This window comes from Dipodomys merriami, unplaced genomic scaffold, assembly GCF_024711535.1.
Source record: "Dipodomys merriami isolate MVZ:Mamm:240054 unplaced genomic scaffold, mDipMer1.0.p SCAF_34, whole genome shotgun sequence".
Classification (NCBI taxonomy): domain Eukaryota; kingdom Metazoa; phylum Chordata; class Mammalia; order Rodentia; family Heteromyidae; genus Dipodomys; species Dipodomys merriami.
Window position 1 is genome coordinate 13,294,696 of NW_027204937.1, and position 19,076 is coordinate 13,313,771.

General features: G+C 45.0%; 2 protein-coding genes across 4 annotated transcripts in view; one reads left to right on the top strand and one right to left on the bottom strand.

Moving 5' to 3' along the window:
- LOC138803409 (zinc finger SWIM domain-containing protein 5) overlaps nucleotides 1–14,310 on the top strand; it is a 121,227-nt gene extending 106,917 nt beyond the window's left edge. Inside the window, exons 9-14 of one of the 2 annotated variants that reach the window (XM_069987371.1) lie at nucleotides 1,299–1,559; nucleotides 1,768–1,903; nucleotides 4,217–4,374; nucleotides 9,647–9,810; nucleotides 10,708–10,789; nucleotides 11,521–14,310. In XM_069987371.1, coding sequence (XP_069843472.1) covers nucleotides 1,299–1,559; nucleotides 1,768–1,903; nucleotides 4,217–4,374; nucleotides 9,647–9,810; nucleotides 10,708–10,789; nucleotides 11,521–12,383 — 1,664 coding nt within the window. In that variant the 3' untranslated portion in view covers nucleotides 12,384–14,310. Of the gene's footprint in view, nucleotides 1–1,298; nucleotides 1,560–1,767; nucleotides 1,904–4,216; nucleotides 4,375–9,646; nucleotides 9,811–10,707; nucleotides 10,790–11,389 lie in introns of both variants that reach the window. The other variant, XM_069987372.1, reaches the window with a different exon arrangement.
- Nucleotides 14,311–15,370: 1,060 nt separating this feature from the next.
- On the bottom strand, nucleotides 15,371–19,076 carry LOC138803410 (uroporphyrinogen decarboxylase). 2 transcript variants are annotated; one of them, XM_069987373.1, is made up of 10 exons: nucleotides 18,991–19,076; nucleotides 18,286–18,398; nucleotides 18,089–18,168; nucleotides 17,934–17,996; nucleotides 17,244–17,441; nucleotides 16,970–17,131; nucleotides 16,540–16,677; nucleotides 16,287–16,387; nucleotides 16,130–16,196; nucleotides 15,371–15,611 (listed from the first exon to the last, which is right to left on the bottom strand). In XM_069987373.1, exons 1-10 carry the CDS (start codon nucleotides 19,008–19,010, stop codon nucleotides 15,450–15,452), a joined length of 1,104 nt encoding a protein of 367 aa, XP_069843474.1. In that variant the 5' UTR covers nucleotides 19,011–19,076; the 3' UTR covers nucleotides 15,371–15,449. The 2 variants fall into 2 exon arrangements, with proteins under 2 accessions (XP_069843474.1, XP_069843476.1); XM_069987375.1 differs by having other exon boundaries at nucleotides 18,973–19,036.

Sequence of the window (19,076 nt, forward strand, 5' to 3'; positions counted from 1 at the left end):
TAGGTAAGAAAATCACAATTTTGAGGCTTTGGGCAAAAAGCAAGACTCTGTATGGAAAAATAACATAAAATAAAAAAGATTGGAGTTGTGGAGGGTGAGGCTCTGAGTTTAAATTCCAGTATTGAGGAAAAAGGAGAGAGAGAAAAAGAATGTATATATCAAACTGGGTATGTTGAATCCCAGCTACTAGAGAGGCTGAAGCTGGAGAATCATTTAAGCCCAGTCAGGCCAGCTCCGTTGTTTCTTCATAGTAAAACTGTGGGGTTTGTGTGGTGTGTGTCTGTGTGTCTGTGTGTGTCTGTGTCTGTGTCTGTGTCTGTGTATGCCAGTCGAGGAGGAGGGGGGAGGAGAAGGAGGGGAGGAGGAGGAGGGGGAGGGAGAGGAGGAGGAAGAGGAATTATTAGTCTTGAACTAGGAGGAGGAAGAGGAGGAGGAGGAGGAGGAATTATTAGTCTTGAACCAAGCTTAGGGCTGCTCTTATCTTTCCTCTGATCCTCTGCATATATGACCAGTATCTTTATTCTATTTTATCCAGACAATAACAGTTTTAGCCTTAAAAATCTTAGGCTCTGCCAGGCACCAGTGGCTCACACCTGTAATCTTAGCTACTAAGGAGACTGAGATATGAGGATAGTGATTCAAAGCCAGCCCAGGCAGGAAAGTCCGTGAGACTCTTACCTCCAATTAACCACCAGAAAACCAGAAATGGCACTGTGGCTCAGGATAGAGTGCTCACCTTGAGCTGAAAAGCTCAGGGACAGCTCCCAGACCGGACTTTAAGCCCTACAATCAACCAAAAAAACAAAAAAACAAGCCCTTAGGCTGCATTGGCATATACCTAGCTTCTTCCAATGTCAAACTCTAGAAATACTTAGAGCAATAATATAGTCTCATCATTTTAAGGTGCTCACAGTGTAGTGAAAAAGACAGATACAGAAATAATTATGACATTGCATATGTTCCAGAACACGATTAGATTTCATACTTCCCCAACTAGCCCAACCAAAACATATATTATGATAGGAGTAGGAATTTTGTGGCTCTGTGTAACCTTTTCTCAGTGTATTTTCCTTACTATGATGAGTTGACTTATCTTCTGTAATACCTAAATTTTTAGTGAAAGTAATAGAAAGTTTATTAAGAAAAGAATGTACTTTCACTACCCTGAAAGTATGTCATCTCTACAATGAGAATGACTATAAAAGTTATTAAACAGAAGGCATTCCAAAATAGGAGAAATAGAGGGACATAAGAATCTATTAATCTTATCTAAAGAATCTGGTGTTTATTGCCCTCAGATATAAATGAAAGCAGACTCCCTGTGTACCAGCATGTACCTGTTGCATCAGGCTGCCCAAACAGTGGTGAGTCCTACCTGTCATTGGCCCTGGAAGTTGCTCTGATGGGCATGGGTCAACAAAGAGTAATGCCTGAAGGCCTATACGCACAAGACAAGGTGTGCCGTAATGAGGAGCAACTTCTAAGCCAACTCCAAGAGCTGCAGCTAGATGATGAGCTAGTACAAACATTACGGAAACAGTGCATCTTACTGCTGGAAGGTAAGTAAAGAACTATTATCTCAGTATTTTGGCTATAACTAGACTTCCCTCTCTAGAAGAGGTCAAGTATAGGAGCACATATGACATTAATATGTGATGAAAGTTCCCATGGCTAGCAAACACACATAGGACCCTGAAGTTCCCAAGTCTAGGCTAGCAAATGGAAGCATACAGATAAATAACTGGCTGGTTTATCTTCTTCCTACAGGAGGCCCCTTCAGCGGGCTAGGAGAAGTCATCCACCGAGAGAGTGTTCCCATGCATACCTTTGCCAAGTATTTGTTCTCAGCTCTGCTGCCTCATGACCCAGATCTATCCTATAAATTAGCCTTACGTGCCATGAGGTGGGTAGTCCATTTGTAGGCCAGTTGCCTCCATTTCTCTCTTTCTTTGCTTATCCTATTTTTCCTTTTTCCTTTCTTTGTTTTTTTTTTTTTTTTTTTTTTGACTAGTCCTGAGGCTTGAACTCAGGGTCTGGCTACTGTTCCTTAGCTTTTGTGCTCAAGGCTAGCACTCTGCTACTTGAGCCACAGCTCCATTTATGGCTTTTTGGTGCCTAGTCAGAGATAAGAGTTTCCCTGCCCAGGCTGGCTTTGAGCTTCCTTAGATCTCAGCTTCCTAAGTAGTTAGAATTATACATGAACCATCAGCACCTGGCTCCTACTTTCTTTTCTCTCCCTCTTTGTTTATTCTGATGACCTCTTACCAAGCCTACCTCATTATGGCTATTATTTTCATACTACAATCCCTATCTGAAATTCCTCGTTTATGAACCACTTGGCCTCATAGCTATACTCATTGTACCTTGCCTAAGAAGTCCCTGAGATATTAACAGTTATAGAATACTAAAGATCTGAGTCTGGGCTGGGAAGGTGGATCGGTGGTAGAGTGCTTGCCTTGCATGCATGAGGCCCTGGGTTCGATTCCTCAGCACAACATAAGCAGAAAAAGCCAGAAGTGGCACTGTGGCTCAAGTGGTAGAGCACTGGCCTTGAGCTGAAGAGCTGAGGGACAGCAACCAGGCCCAGAGTTCCGGCCCCACAACTGACAAAAATAAATAAATGAAGATTTGAGTCTTTCTGTTTTGAAGTCATGCAGCTGAAAAGATGTTTGAGCTCTTTAATAAATCAGCTGAGGGCGGCTGGGAAGGTGGCTCAGTGGTAGAGCGCTTGCCTTGCATGCTCGAGGCCCTGGGTTCGATTCCTCAGCACCACATAAGCAAAAAGAAAAAAAGCCGGAAGTGGCGCTGTGGCTCATAGTGGTAGAGCGCTAGCCTTGAGCTGAAGAGCTGAGGGACAGCGCCCAGGCCCAGAGTTCAGGCCCCACGACCGGACCCAAAAAAAAAAAAAAAAAAAAAAAAAATCAGCTGAGTCACAGTTCCTGATTCAAGTCTCCAGAGGAAGTAGAGATAAGTATGTGTACCTCAAGACTTGGAAACAGTGAACTATGGGAATCTTGTTTCCAGATGAATATAGGATTCTTGATCTGGGATACAGCAGAAAATATAGAAGAGTTTTAGACCATAAGACTCAGAAGGGGCCAGGTACCAATGGCTCGTGCCTATAATCCTAGCTACTCAGGAGGCTAAGATCTGAGGATCGAAGTTCAAAGCCAACCCAGGCAGGAAAGTCTGTGAGACTCTTATCTCCAGTTAACCACCAGAAAACTGGAAGTGGCACGGTGGCTCAGGTGGTAGAGCAGTAGCCTTGAAATGAAGAGCTCAGGGACGGAGCCCAGGCCCAGAATTCAAGCCCCACAACTGACCAAAAAAAAAAAAAATGACTAAGATGGGGCTGGGAACGGGAATGTGGCTTAGTGGTAGAGTGCTTGCCTAGCATGCCTGAAGCCCTGAGTTCAACTCCTCAGTTTCACATACATAGAAAAAGCCATAAGTGCCTCTGGGGCTCCAGTGGTAGAGTGCTATCCTTGAGCTAAAGAAGCTCAGGGACAGTGCCCAGGCCCTGAGTTCAAGCCCCAGGACTGACAAAAACTAAGATGACTCTCAGCTAAAAAGAAAATTCCTTGGCATGCTTCCCCCCCACTCCCCAATTGTGGTGCTTGAACACTGGGCCTACGTGCTGTCCCTATGCTCTTCAGCTCAAGGCTAGCGCGCTCTAGTACTTGAGCCACAGCGCCACTTCCAGTTTTTTGGTTCTTAACTTGAGATAAGAGTCTCAGACTTGGGGCTGGGAAGGTAGCTCAGTGGTAGAGCACTTGCCTTGCATGCCTGAGGCCCTGGGTTCGATTCCTCAGCACCACATAAGCAAAAAGAAAAAAGCCAGAAGTGGCACTGTGGCTCAAGTGGTAGAGCACTAGCCTTGAGCTGAAGAGCTGAGGGACAGCGCCCAGGCTCAGAGTTCAGGCCCCACGACCAGACCCAAAAAAAAAAAAAAAAAGAGTCTCAGAGTTTCCTGCCTGGGCTGGCTTTGAACTGCGATTCTCAGATCTCAGACATGAGCCACCAGCTTGGCATGCTTTTTAAAATAGCCAGGCTCTTGACACTTTTCAAATCTATTTGCAGTGGGAACTAGTCAGCTTGAGTTTTTGCAAATGTTCAAACACTTGCCTCACATGTAGTACCATAGCTTAACAACCTTCAAAGTTCTTCTCTTATCCCAGTATCTAGATGATGGCTAACACTTCCTTGATTTTTCTAGGTTGCCTGTTCTAGAAAACTCAGCTTCTACAGGTGACAGTTCACACCCTCACCATATGGTGTCTGTGGTACCCAGCCGTTATCCTCGCTGGTTCACACTTGGACACTTGGAATCACAGCAGTGTGAACTAGCCTCCACCATGCTGACTGCTGCCAAAGGTAAATATAGACACTAGACTCCAAAACCACCACTGTGCCTTCCTACCCTATCAAGAACTTGGCTTGCAGTCTCTTGAAGAAGAGAAGCTAGCTGGGCACTGCTGGCTCATGCTTATAATCCTAGCTACTAAGGAGGCTGAGATCTGAAGATCCTGGTTCAAAATCAGCCCGGGCAGGAAAGTTCATGAGACTCTAATCTCCAATTAACCACCAAAGACTGGAAGTGGCGCTGTGGCTCAAATGGTAGAGAGCTAGCCTTGAGCTGAAGAGCTCAGGGACAATGCCCAGGCCCAGAGTTTGAGCCCCATGACCAGCCCAAAAAAAAAAAAAAAAAGGAAGAGAAGCTATTAGTTTTTTACAATTTAGCTGGTAGGGAGCCTCATGTTAATTGGGTCCAAACCAAAAGATTGCCTTAATTACTAATTGTAAGATCCTGAGTATGAGAATCAACTGATCTTCAAGTTAATTTTTAAGCATAATCTTCTATAAGATAGTGTGTTTACTTTTCCAGGTCTTAATCTTATACTAAAGTACTGAACATTTTATGTAAATTATTGAATACTGTATTGACAGTGGAAAATCATAAAGTTGAAGGCAAGTCCATGGAGACTTGGGTGCCTAATGCTGGGGCAACGGGAAGATCAGAAGTAAAATGTAAGGAGTTCAGTGTTTCTTAAAAAATATATTCAAGGGGCTGGGAAGGTGGGTCAGTGGTAGAGTGCTTGCCTTGCATGCCTCAGGCCCTGGGTTCGATTCCTCAGCACCACATAAGCAAAAAGAAAAAAGCCAGAAGTGGCGCTGTGGCTCAAGTGGTAGAGCACTAGCCTTGAGCTGAAGAGCTGAGGGACAGCGCCCAGGCCCAGAGTTCAGGCCCCACGACTGGACCAAAAAAAATAAATAAAAAAAAATAAATAAAAAAAAATATATATATATATATTCAAGGATGGTAGGGGGAAAACAATGGAGGGGGTAACAATGTTCAAGAGGAAGTGTACTCATTACCTCACTCATGTAACTGTAACCCTCTGTATAGTATCTTTACAATAAAAAAATATATATATTCAAAATAATTTAATTATATATTATTCTTTGGGGGGGATGGAGAGGTACATGGCCTTGTATAGTGTGGATTGGTCTCCCATTGCAGTCTTCCTGCCACCACTTCCCAGGTGCTAGGATAGTGAGATCCTGTCTCAAAAAGAAATTTAGAGCCGGGTGCCAGTGGCTCACGCCTGTAATCCTAGCTACTCAGGAGGCTGAGATCTGAGGATCGCAATTCAAAGCCAGCCTGGGCAGGAAAAGTCTGTGAGACTCTTATCTCCAATAAACCACTAGAAAACCGGAAGTGGCACTGTGGATCAAGTAGTAGAGCGCTGGCCTTGAGCTGAAGGGCTGAGGGACAGCGCCCAAGCCCAGAGTTCAAGCCCCACAACTGACCAGAAAAAAAGAAAGAAAGAAATTTAACCAAGTGCCAGTGGCTTAAATCCATACTCCTAACTAGTCAGGAGGCCAAGATCTGAGGGTTATGGTTTGAAGCCAGCCCAGGCAGGAAAGTCTGTGAAACTCCTATCTCTAGTTAACCACAAAAAGTGAGAAGTAGAGGTGTGGCTCAAGTGTACAGCATCAGCTTTGAATGAAAAAGCTAAAGGACAGCACCCAGATCCTGAGTTCAAGTCCCTGTATCATCACGCAGATACACGTGAATACATGCATGTACACACACACACACATAAATTAATTACCTGTAATAATAGTATCAAAAGATAGGAAAACTTCTTGAGGATAAGTCTGACATAAAATGTACAGATTTGTATAATGAAAATTAAAAGACATTGCCAAGAGAAATAAAGATCTACCTAAATGGAGAGACATACTATGTTCATGGATTAGAAAACCCAGTATTGTTAAAATAGTGATTCTCTATAAATTGATGTATAGATTCAATGTGATCCCAGTCATAATCTCAGGAGGTTTTTTTTGGGGGGGGGGGCAGAAACTGATAATAGAGATAAAATAGCCAAAATCAACTTTGCAGAAAGAATAAAGTGTAAGCCTCATACTCCCTGATTTTTTATTTGTCTCCTAGACTCTGTCCCTCAGCTCTTCGGCTCAAGGCTACTGCTCTACCACATGAGTCACAGTGCCACTTCCGGGATTTTCTGTTTATGTGGTGCTGAGGAATCAAACTCAGGGCCTCATGCATGCAAAGCAAGCACTCTACCACTGAACCACCTTCCCAGCCCATCACACTCCCTGATTTTAAGACTCATTTTTAAACCATATAATTAATACAAGATAATAGGTATAAACATAGTTAAATGCTCAATAAGAAAGAATAAATAATCCCAAATACAACCTCTGGGTAACGGGCTGGGAATGTGGCTTAGTGGTAGAGTGCTTCCCTAGCATGCATGAAGTTATGTGATTCCTCAGTACCATACACAGAAAAAGCCGGAAGTGGTGCTGTGGCTCAAATGATAGAGTACTAGAGCCTTGAGCAAAAGAAGCTCAGGGACAGTGCCCAGGTACTGAATTCAAGCCCTGGGACTGACAAAAATAAAAAAAAACAAAAAACAAAAAAACACATTTTGTCAGCTTATTTTGATAAAGGAACAAAGCAGTTTAGTTGAAAAAATAAAAATAAAAAGATCTTTTCAAAAAACAAAGAACCACTTTTATAAAAGAACCCATAAGGCCATGTGTCACTGGTTCACACCTGTAATCCTAGATACTCAGAAAGCAAAGACAGGAGGATTGTGGTTCGATGCTAGCCTGAAAAAGTTTGTAAGGTTCTATCTCAACCTGTAATTTTTTTTTGGGGGGGGGGGTCCAGTCGTGGGGCCTAAACTCTGGACCTGGGCACTGTCCCTCAGCTCTTCAGCTCAAGGCTAGCACTCTACCACTTGAGCCACAGCACCACTTCCGGCTTTTTTTTTTCTGCTTATGTGGTGCTGAGGAATCAAACCCAGGACCTCATGCATGCAAGGCAAGCGCTCTACCACTGAGCCACCTTCCCAGCCCTCAGCCTGTAATTTTGTGTGATGTTGTGTGCTTGTCATCCTAGCTACAAAGGAAGGTGAGATTGGAGGATAGCAGAACCAGGCCAGGCTTGTTCATGAGACCTTACTTCAACCAAACATCTGGGCATAGTAGCATGCATCTGTCGCTCTGTGTCAGGAAGCATAAATAGGATTTAGGTCCAGGCTAAAGTGGGACAAAAGTGAGTCTGTACCTCAAAAATAACCAAAATAGCCAGGTACCAGTGGTTCATATTTATAATCTTAGCTACTAAGAAGACTAAAATCTGAGGATCACAGTTTGAAGCCAACCTGGACAGGAAAGTCCATGAACTGTCGTTCACGTGGTAGAGCACTAGCCTTGAACAAAAACATTCAGAAATAGAGCCCCAAAAGCCAGGCTCTGGTGATTCATGGCTGGAATCCTAGCTACTGAGGAGACTGAGATCTGAAGATTGTGGTCCAAAGCCAGCCCGGGCAGGACAGTCCATGAGACTCTTAACTCCAGTAAACCACTAAGAAAACGGGAAGTGGTACTGTGGCTAAGTGGTAGAGCACTAGCCTTGATCTGAAGAGCTGAGGGACAGGGCCCAGGCCCAGAGTTCAAGCCCCACCACCAACAAAAAAAAAGAAAGAAAGAAAAGAAAGAGTCCCAAGTTCAAGCCCCAGGACTGGCATTAAAAAGGGCTAGAGGGCTGGGAATGTGGCTTAGTGGTAGAGTGTTTGTCTAGCATGCATGAAGCCCTCAGTTCCACATACACAGAAAAAGCCAGAAATGGCGATGTGGCACAAGTGATAGAGTGCTAGCCTTGAGTAAAAGAAGCTCAGAGACAGTGCCCAGGCCCTGAGTTCAAGCCCCAGGACTGACAAAAAATAAAATAAAAATAAAAGACATTGAGATATTGGCAGAACTTGTATGAGGTATGTTTTAGATAGTAGTAATCTATTGATGATGTGAATTTCCTGATATTGATGGTTGTATTGTGATTAGGAAATATACACTATAGTATTCCAGAGTAATGGGGCATTAAATTGCTTACTTTCAAATGGTTAGGAGAATAAAAGACCTCTTTGTATTAAGCTTTTTCCCACATTTTTATTAATATATATTAGTGGTACAGAGGGGTTTTATCCTTGAAACTTATTCTAAGTTTGAAAATAATAGAAAAAATTAATCATTTTGTGCTGGCAAAAGAGCAAACTAGTGCGGTTTTTTTGTTTGTTTTGTTTTGGGTTGTTTTTTTTTTTTTTTTTTTTTTTTGCTGTTTCTTGGGCACTGTCCCGTTTAAGCACTAGCACTCTACCACTTGAGCCACAGCACCACTTCAAGTAACTTGATTCAGGGCTTCATACATGCTTCATACTCTACTACTAAGCCACATTCCCAGCCAAAGCTACAATTTTTGTATCTTAATTTTTGCATCCTGCTGGTTTACTGCAAGTATTTATCAGATCTAAGAGCTTCTGGTGGTCTTTAAGTCTCTTACATAAATCATCATGTTTTTAAATAGGGATAATTTGACTTTGTCCTCCTATTTGTGTGTCCTTTCTTCTGTTTTATTGCTGTGTCTAAGAATTTAAGTACTATATTGAATAAGAATGGAGAGAATGAGCACCCTTGTACCATTATATATTTTAGATAAAGACATGGAGATGTGGCTCAACTGATAAAAGTATCAGCCTTGAACAAAAAAGCTAAGTGAGAGCATGAAGCCCTGAGTTCAAGCCCTAGTACTAATACAAAAAAAATTAAAATATAAAAGTAAAAAAGAGCCTGAAGGTATACTGTGTAAGGGAGATAGATTAAAATGGTGGAGTGAAGTATTCCTGTAGCTGCCTAAGGGAGATAGATTAAAATGGTGGAGTGAAGTATTCCTGTAGCTGCCTTGAGATAGAAGGAGCCGCCAAAAGGGGCTGGGAAGGTGGCTTAGTGGTAGAGCGCTTGCCTTGCATGCATGAGGCCCTGGGTTTGATTCCTCAGCACCACATAATCAAAAAGAAAAAAGCCAGAAGTGGCGCTGTGGCTCAAGTGGTAGAGTGCTAGCCTTGAGCTGAAGAGCTGAGGGACAGCGCCAGGCCCCACGACCGGACCCCCCCAAAAAAAAAAAAAAGCCGCCCATTAGCTTAGTAGGGACAGCATTCAGAAACATTCTATGATTTGATAGTAGTCAGTTCACCCAATATCTGTTGTGTTCAACTATCTAGGAAAAGTTTAAAGTAAATCCTGTCCCTTCCTCTTCTCCTAACACCTATAGGTGATACTCTGAGGTTGCGAACTATTCTGGAAGCAATACAGAAACACATCCATTCTTCTTCCCTCATCTTCAAACTGGCTCAAGATGCATTCAAGATTGCTACTCCCACGGACAGTAGTACAGACAGTACCCTACTCAATGTGGCCTTGGAACTGGGATTACAGGTATGTGGTAGGAGAGAGCTCACCCCCCTTTAGGTCTCTGGCTTAATGACAATTGGCAGAAGATTAATATCATCAAGAAACTGAACCTGGACTAAGTCTTGTTCTTTCTGTGTCCTCAGAATACAAGTTCTAGGCCAGGCAAAACATACAGACTCTATAAATAGGGTTACTTTCTTAAGTTAAGGCCAGCAACATATTAGCTTTGGGATCTATGAGGTCCCTATCTTCCCTCCATCTTCCATCTCTACAAATCAAGTAAAGTAGGATAAGAACTTTATTTTCAAGCTGAAGGAGTAGCTCAAGTGGTTAGGCTGCCAGCCAAGCAAGCAAGCTGAGCAAGTACAAACCACAGTACCATAGTACTGACTAAAAAATGGAGGGAGGGAGGGAGAGACAAGAGTGAGGGAGAGGAGAAGAGAGGAGAGGGAGCAGAGGGGAGGGGAAGGGAGGCAAGGCACTGGTGAATAACACCTGTAAGCCTAGCGTCTCAGGAGGCTGAGATCTGAGGGTTGTGGTTCAAAGCCAATCTGGGCAGGAAAGTGTGATACTCTTTATCTCCAATAAACTACAAAAAACCAGAAGTGGAGCTCAAGTGGTAGAGCACTACCCTTGGGCAAAAGAAGCTCCAGGACAGTACCAAGGCCCTGAGTTCAAGCCCCAGGACTGGCACATCCACACACAAAATAAATTTTTATTTTTATTTGCTCCAGGTCATCAGCGAAGCTTCCTATATAACTAGTGGAAGTTGTCAGAAATTAAACCTGCCCAAACTTATCAGGGGAAAGACCATGTTTAAAGCACCAAAAAATATTTGTTGCACAGATATAAGAGGAAGTGGGAAGGAAGGGGTCACAACTACCAGTCCTATGCCATTATAAATGCCTCTTTTGTATCCAGGTGATGCGGATGACATTATCAACCCTTAACTGGAGGCGCCGGGAGATGGTTCGATGGTTAGTGACCTGTGCTACAGAAGTGGGTGAGTCTCCTACCTCCTTCTACCCCCAGGGGAGTGTATAGGCCCAACTCTTGAAACAGGATTATGAAATCATTAGTGTCATATTCCTGCCCCTGATTGCCTAGGAGAGGATGAGGCTGCTGGTAGCAGCAGATGGCCTTTGTTCTGCCACCCCCAGCTCCACTCTCATGCTTGGACCATATCCTTGTGTTAGCACCACTTTGACCCTCTTTCATCAGAGACATGTCTGAGAGAATGGATTTTCAGCCACTATTACTCATGTACTCACTTGGGAGGTAATGGGCCCAGTGATTTGTTCCCAGTCTCTTTCCATGCTTTGAGAACAGAAACCCCACACAAGAATCTCAGGACCCCTTCTAGAGCCCAAAGCCCAGCACAAGACTCTATTCTGAGAGGCCCCACTTCAGGTAGAACTCCCAGGCAGACCTGTAACCCATGCTTGGGGTAGGCAAACCACAGGCTCTGTTGCTCCATCCTTGTGAGGAGCTAAGAGCACTCCAGAGGTCTACCAACCTCTGACCCAGGGGAGGAAGGGATGGGAAGAAAGCCCAAACTGGGTCTGGCCATCTGGGATGCTCCCCTTGCCCTGGTTTGCCTCAGATCATCTCAAGGCTGCTGAGGAGGAGGGAGAACTCGTCTCTGCAGGCCAAGTTCAAACCCCAAATGGTAATGTGGGCAGACCTGGATCGGGACCCGGATGGCCACTGCTGAGCTCAGGCTCTCCCTGACAGGTGTGCGGGCCCTGGTGAGCATCTTGCAGAACTGGTACACACTCTTCACCCCTACCGAGGCTACTAGTATTGTAGCTGCCACAGCCGTATCCCACACCACTATCCTGCGCCTCAGTCTTGACTACCCACAGCGGGAGGAACTGGCTAGCTGTGCTCGCACACTGGCCCTGCAGTGTGCTATGAAGGATCCACAGAGCTGTGCCTTGTCAGCCCTTACACTCTGTGAGAAAGACCACATTGCCTTTGAGGCAGCCTATCAGATTGCCATTGATGCTGCTGCTGGTGGTATGACCCATTCACAGCTGTTCACCATTGCCCGCTACATGGAGCTCCGTGGCTACCCGCTACGTGCCTTCAAGCTGGCCTCACTGGCCATGAGCCATCTTAACCTGGCCTACAACCAGGATACACACCCAGCCATCAATGATGTGCTCTGGGCTTGTGCTCTCAGCCACTCACTAGGCAAGAATGAGCTGGCAGCCCTCATCCCCCTGGTGGTGAAGAGTGTGCACTGTGCCACGGTGCTTTCAGACATCCTGCGGCGATGCACAGTGACTGCACCTGGCCTGGCTGGCATCCCAGGCCGCCGCAGCTCTGGAAAGCTCATGTCCACTGACAAAGCTCCACTTCGCCAGCTGCTGGATGCCACCATCAATGCCTATATCAACACTACACACTCGCGTCTGACACACATCAGCCCCCGCCACTATGGAGAGTTCATTGAGTTTCTGAGCAAGGCTCGAGAAACCTTCCTGTTGCCCCAGGACGGCCACTTGCAATTCGCCCAGTTTATTGACAACCTCAAGCAGATTTACAAAGGCAAGAAGAAGCTGATGCTGCTGGTTCGGGAGCGCTTTGGCTAAGAAAGCAGGTGGCTCACTGTCAGGGCAGCCTGGGCTTCCAGGTACCAACAAGTCAGGCCAAGGACACTAAAACATTTGTCCACCCTGAGAGGACTCTGAGCACTCAGAGCAAAAGATGGGGAGAGTCCAACTGTAGCCAATATGCCTGCCTTGGCAAACTTTGTTATAGCCCACTGTTCTGGAGGATCTGGGCCCTGCATATTGATCAGAAACCCCACAACATGCCACCTCACGCCCTTATATCCTGCGTGTCCTGGGCATTGGCCCCTCTCCCTTGGCAAACACAGAACACTGTTCCGACTCAGGGATTGCTTAACCAGAGAAACAGAAGCATTTATGGTACTGTACATACTATAGTATATGTGTTGCCAATTATTGTAAAGTTGTAACTATTTATAATTCTGGCTCTGATTTGATGGGCACTTAAAAGTAGATGTGGGTGGGAGGATAGGCTTGTTTTCTGAGGAGACTCACAACCATTTCTCAGGTTTCCCTTGCAGAGTGTATGTTGTCAGTGGATGAGTGGGGGTGGCAGAGAGAAAAGAAAATGGACAGTTAAAATAAATCCCAAGTCTTGTCTATGCAGAAACCCCAGCTTGAAGACAGAGCATCTGTAGCCCAATGGTGGGTGAGGGGCAGAGGCCAAGACTGGACTTAAAACTTTTGCCCTTCAAAGCAATGAAGACACTGAAACTTCTGCCCCTGCCTCATACAGCCTCTCCAGGAGCCTGCTAAATCCTTGAATAACAGGTTCAGGGAGAAGATGAGTGTCTGAGAAGCCACTGAGCTCATAATATGCACCTGCTGTGGTCACCTTTTATGTTAGAGAGAGTCTGGTTTCATCTCCAGTTCTCTGTGTGTGTTTGTGTATATGGCTAAATACATGTATATATGTGATACATGCTTATGTTGAACTGTAGATTTCTGTTCAGTTTAATTTGCAAATGTGTGATAATGTATATCTGTAAGTCCTCTCCTGTTTGCATGTACATGTACACAAAAGTGTATGTGTATAAACATGTTTGTGTCTGTGTGCCCGCTAGCCATGGGTCAGTGTAGTGTATCTTTATATGTATAACTAAGTTATTTTCTATATTAGTTATATTTGTGTATTCATCTTTGAGGATCTGCATGAATGTGTACATTCTCTTAGATTGCTTTTGTTTTTTGCCAGATCTCTTTTTCATTCCTTAGTCTCTTAATCCAACTAAACATTTGTTCCCTTCTAATGTCTTCATTATTCACCATTCTTTCAACAAACAAGCCTCTAAACACCAGTGTCCCTTTGCCCTAATATTGGTTACTTCAGCTTCAGTTCTTTTCTCACCAATACATGCTTCTTTTCTCCTGCCTTTCTACCTCAAGCTTCCTCTGCCTGCTTTTGTCATAGTCCCATTGGTTGCTCATTTGGAGACTGAGGTGGTTATGCCTTTGGCCTTCCCCTTCCTAATTTCTAGCTCTAGTGGACAACCTGTCTTAGCCTTAGCTTACCTCCTCAGCGTATCATGTTCCTGCTACCTTCCTGACTTATAAGCTCAGCCTAGATAGGAGGTAGCAAGGGCATTCAAGAGTTGATTGATACCAATGTCTTGGGTGTTTACTGTTTTGTGTCTTAGTTCCTGAATTGGGGTGGGGTTTGATAGGGAAGGGGTGGTGTAGCTAGAGTGTGAACCCAGGACCTGTCTGCTTTACTTTTCTCTTTAGCAAACTATGTCATCTTTTTTATTCCAAACTGTCCAGTAAGTTGTATTTGCTGTTTGTGGCTACTAAAGTCCTGCTGTCCAGCCAAGGGCCCCTCCAATGTCTCAGCCCAATGGGTTGGTTTAAAAAAAAAGCCACCCCCATTTCTGTATCACAATTGCCCTTTTTTAGCAAGTGTGTAAACTCAATGCTTTTCTATGAATAAATCATGGATCACAGAAAAGAATTTTCTAAAAGCAGAAATTGTGTTCACTCAATAAACAAGGCCCTTCTTCCCCTTTTGCATTACTCTGACTGGAACAGGGAACTGCAGTGACAGATTAATTTCTTGCTACATCAGACCCCTCTCCAGAGTCCACAAGCTCCACAGAGCTTTGTCCTAGGAAATAGGTATCCCCTCTCACCTCTACGGAGAGTTCTATGTGAGTATCTCATTTTCGGAGATACTCAGAAAATGATGTGGGTTGGGAATGTGGCTTAGTGGTAGAGTACTTGCCTAGCATGCATGAAGCCTTGAGTTCAATTCCTCAGTACCATATAACAAAAAGCTGGAAGTGGCTCTATGGCTCAAGTGATAGAGTGACAGCCTTGAGCAAAAGAAACTCGGGGACATTGCCCAGGCCCTGAGTTCAAGCTCCAGGACTGGAAGAAATGGAAGGAAGGAAGGGAGAGAGGGAGGGAGGGAGGGAGGGAGAGAATAATGCAATGACTATGGATGCCAAAGAGTCCTTTGGATTCACAGGCCTTGGTGATAGACCAGTTTAAGCCTCCAATCCTGTCAGAATCTGAGCTCTGGATCTTTAGTGTCAAATCTGAAGGTTTGTCTGGTAAGGTAGTGCACACCTGTAATCCCAGCATGCAGGAATCTGAGATGGGAGAATCATTAATTCTAAGCCAACCTAGCTATGTAGTAATACCCCATCTCAAAAACAAACCAAAAAACAACAACAAAAAAAAAAAAACACTGAATATTCTTTAGCTTTTACCTGTTTACCTATACTCCATCTTCTTCTCCAGGATCCTCAAGTGTTTTAGCCATTTTGTGTTTATCTTCAGTCTTTCCCAAACTCAAAACCCTATCAGCTTGGCCTTTATATTGGTAGGGACCCCACCCTTTCTCTAAGAAGTTCTACCAAATCTCATGTAGCTGTGGGGCTTAGAGCTCAATGGCAGTGAGAACCTGACATTAAGTACTGTAAAGTACCTGAGTCCCAAGACAGGTGAGAAAGAATGCAGAGAGAGCCTCAAGGACCTCAAGGAAGGAGCACAGGCTTAAGGAACTGAGATTAGATTCTAGTTCTGAAACTTTTATTCTCCTAGAAATAATCATCTGTATTCAAGGTACTTAAGAGGAAAAATGTATGCTTAGTTTTTTCGAAGTAGACGTGAATGCCTGTGCACAGCATCCACAAAGGCACCCACATGTTCTGGGTCCATGTCAGGGTAAAGTCCATGGCCTAAGTTGGCAATGTAGCGTCGTGGTCCAAAGTCATCCAACATCTGCTGTACCAGCTGCCCGATCTCCTCCTAAGGGACCAAGATGACACTGCCTATATTAGAAGTAAGCCACTGTCCTTCCTGTATGTGATAGTGGCACACAGATATGCAGGTATGCCTTCACACAATGCTGTTTAATCATTAATTCAACAGAATTCATCAGTTGCCTTATATGGATCAGGCACTAAGAAAACAAAAATGAATAAGAAAAATTGTTGCCTAAGACTTAAGTTGTGTGTATAGAAGGGAGGGGAAAATAGACATAATAAAAATATATAAGCTGGGAATGTGGCTTAGTGGTAGAGTACTTGCTTAGCATGCATGAAGTTCTGGGTTTGATTCCTTAGTACCACATAAACAGAAAAAGCTGGAAGTGGCACTGTGACTCAAGTGGTAGAGTGATAGCCTTGAGCAAAAGAGCTCAGAGACAGGGCCCAAGCCCTGAGTTCAAGCCCTAAGACTGGCAAAAAAAAAAAATGTATACACACACACACAACCCAACCATAGTATAAAGATAAATATGTACTCATAGGGGCCTTAATTGTTACCTCAGAGGCATAGAGGGCACAGGGGTCCAGGTTGCCCTGCAAGGTCACTGTCTTCCCCACACGCTCCCTAGAAACAGAGACAGTGGCACATTTTAGTGACTGCATATTTAACAGCTACATCTCTAATTCAACTTCTAATACCCCCTCCATCACTCACCGGGCTTTCTTTGGGGTCATTGTCCAATCAAGCCCAACCACCTCATAGCCAGCCTGGGCCAGCTCATCTAGGGCAAAATGTCCATCCTTAGCAAAGATAATCTGGAGGAAAGAATACATGTCTGAGGCTTGGATATGCCCACTAGCCTTTATTGGCTGCTCTTCTGCTGCCCTCCAGTGGTAATTTCAGCCCATTTAGAACATACTTTCAAAGCTCAACAGACAACTTGACTCAACTTTATCCCATTCCTCACCATGGGTACTGGTGCCAGGCCAGCTTTCTGCAGCCTGGCTTTTACTCTTTTTGCTATATCACAGATGTATGGCAATGCAAACTTGTTGAAGAGCTGTGGGCCAAGATGCCCTGCATGGGACTCGAAGAGCTGCAACGCCTACAGTTAAAGGGTAGTGAAGAAAAAATAACATTTCAGGCTCAATATACAGAACATGCCTCAACTGTCCCCAGGTGACTTTAAACCCTGAATCTGGCTGACCTATAAATCGAGATAAAAAAGGTTAGCCTTCTCTGTATCTCAGAACATTAGTCAGAACATTGGCCCCTTGCTTTGCTGTTGCAGCTAGATTATTGGAGGCCAAGATAAGACCCCTGCCTCACCAGTTTAGAAGACTATTACTTCTGGTCCTTATCAATCAAGTCCAAGTTTATTTGTTTTCAGGACTCACCTGGGCACCAGCAGCCACTTGTCCTACTAGATATGGTACCAGAGCATCAGTGAGGATACGAAGCAGCTGGTGACTAGCCTGAGGTTTTTGATAGAGCCAGCGCTTGGCCTGAGCCATAGTGTTTGAGCCGCCACCCTCAATCATGTATGTCATCAGAGTCCACTGCAGAAGTATACAAAGATACAGAAAACAGTCTTGACATTATCTTCCCTTCTACACCAGACCTATCAGATTAATCCCTTCATATCCCAGTCCCAGTCCTGTCCCATATTACCGGGGCACCAGCAAAGCCAATCAGTGGCACACGGCCAGCCAGCCGCTTTCGGGTAAGGGTGATGGCCTGGAACACATAGCCTAGCTCAGAGGCCACTACTGCTGGATCCCGCAGACGCTCTAGGTCCCGCTCATCTCTTAATGGCTCTGGGAAGCTGGGTCCTTTGCCAGGTACCATGGTCACTTCCATGCCCAGTGCCTGAAACAGAATAATACATCTGAGTCCCCAGCCTGGAACTACAGGAAGAAGGGTGCTAAGTTCAGCACATGCCAGGAAAAAAATTAGAGAATAAAATTCAACTCCCATCTTTTCAGTTTTTCCCTCTCTTCAGTTGTAATAAAGTGTTCATTTTTTTTTAACTTTGTTAGGACAGCTAGGATTTCCAAGAAGTCCTTTTTTTAATTTTTTGTCCATCATGGGGCATGAACTCCGGGCCTGGGCACTGTCCTTCAGCTCTTTTCCTCAAGGCTAGTGCTCTACCACTTTGACCCACAGTGCCATTTTCAGTTTTCTGGTGATAAGTATCTCACTGACTTTCCTTCCAGGGCTGCCTTTGAGCCATGATCCTCAGATCTCAGCCTCCTGAGTAGCTAGGATTATAGGCATGAGTCACCAGCATCCGGCATCCAGTCCCCCCCCACACACACACTTTTTTTAAACTCATTCCAAGACCCATGTTTGAGTGCATACCTGAGGTACCACAAGAATGTCAGAGAAGATGATGGCAGCATCCAGAGGGAAGCGTTGCAATGGCTGTAGGGAATAGAAAACAGGTTCTAGGTGGCAAGCTGAAGGAATAAATCTCCCCTCTTCCCACCCACACACACCTTCTCTAAACCTCTCACCTGCAGAGTCAGTTCACAGCAAGCCTCAGGAGAGCGACAGGTGCTGAAGAAGTCCTGGTTAGCCCTGGTTTCCCTAAATTCTGTAGACCAAGGAGGAGACAGAACTCAAGCCTGAGGCCTTTCAGAGCCCTTGCCTACCTCTGGAAAACTTTTCACCCTCCAGAGTTTTACCTAGACTTTGGGGCGTAAACCCTGACCTGGTAGGTAACGGCCTGCCTGCCGCATGCACCAAACGGGAGTGTAGTCTGTTTCTTCTCCCCAGGCGGCTCGCAGGAACGTGTCATTCTTCAGCTCCGGAAAGCACTGGGGTCTGGTGATCAGGTGCGGGTGGGGGTAAAGATAAGTGTCAGTATGCTAGGCTGAGGGGTTGGAAAGGCACGGGTTCTTGTGGCAGAGTCAGTCTAGGACCGCTATCTACCTCCTCCAGACACCAGCTCTCAAGCTGTGGCTCCCCCACCCATTCCGCCTCCTCTCTATCAATTAGGTGGTGCACAAAACTAGAAAGGCCTGCTCTGGGGCCTCTTCCCCAGCTCAAACTGGAGGGACGGAGGTTGGGGCAGGGGGAGTAGAGGGGAACGGAAGAGATGAAAGACTAATAATAATTTGGGAGAAGCGGGTCGCTAATCTAGCAAGTCTGAAAGAGGAATCAAGAGTTGACCGTCCCAGAATAAAGGTGCTACTTAAAAATTCCGGGGTATCTCAGGAAAGAATGTCTAGGGAGCTCGATCCAGCAGGGCAGTCCCTGGAATGAGGGTCTCAGGAACCCATGTTTGGAAGAGTCGATATTCCAGCGACAGGCTTATATTGGGAGATCTCCACGAACATGCGGATATCAGGAGATTCCTAAATTGGAAGAATTAGATCAGAAATCCTGCTAGCCTCACCGCGCTTAGAGGACTCACCCCGACCCGTTCGCCTCCATGGCAAAAACGTAAACTGCGGAGACAGTTCCCCACTTTTAAGCCTGCCCCCCAGCCCAGGCTCCGCC

What these genes read in the sequence shown, in the direction of transcription:
- LOC138803410 (XM_069987373.1), bottom strand. Translation starts at nt 19,010, where the DNA reads ATGGAGGCGAACGGGTCGGG. An exon ending in GGCAGGCCGTTACCTACCAG is followed by an intron (nt 18,169 to 18,285) that starts GTCAGGGTTTAC and finishes CTTGGTCTACAG; the next exon opens with AATTTAGGGAAACCAGGGCT. An exon ending in GTGCCCTCTATGCCTCTGAG is followed by an intron (nt 15,612 to 16,129) that starts GTAACAATTAAG and finishes TTGGTCCCTTAG; the next exon opens with GAGGAGATCGGGCAGCTGGT.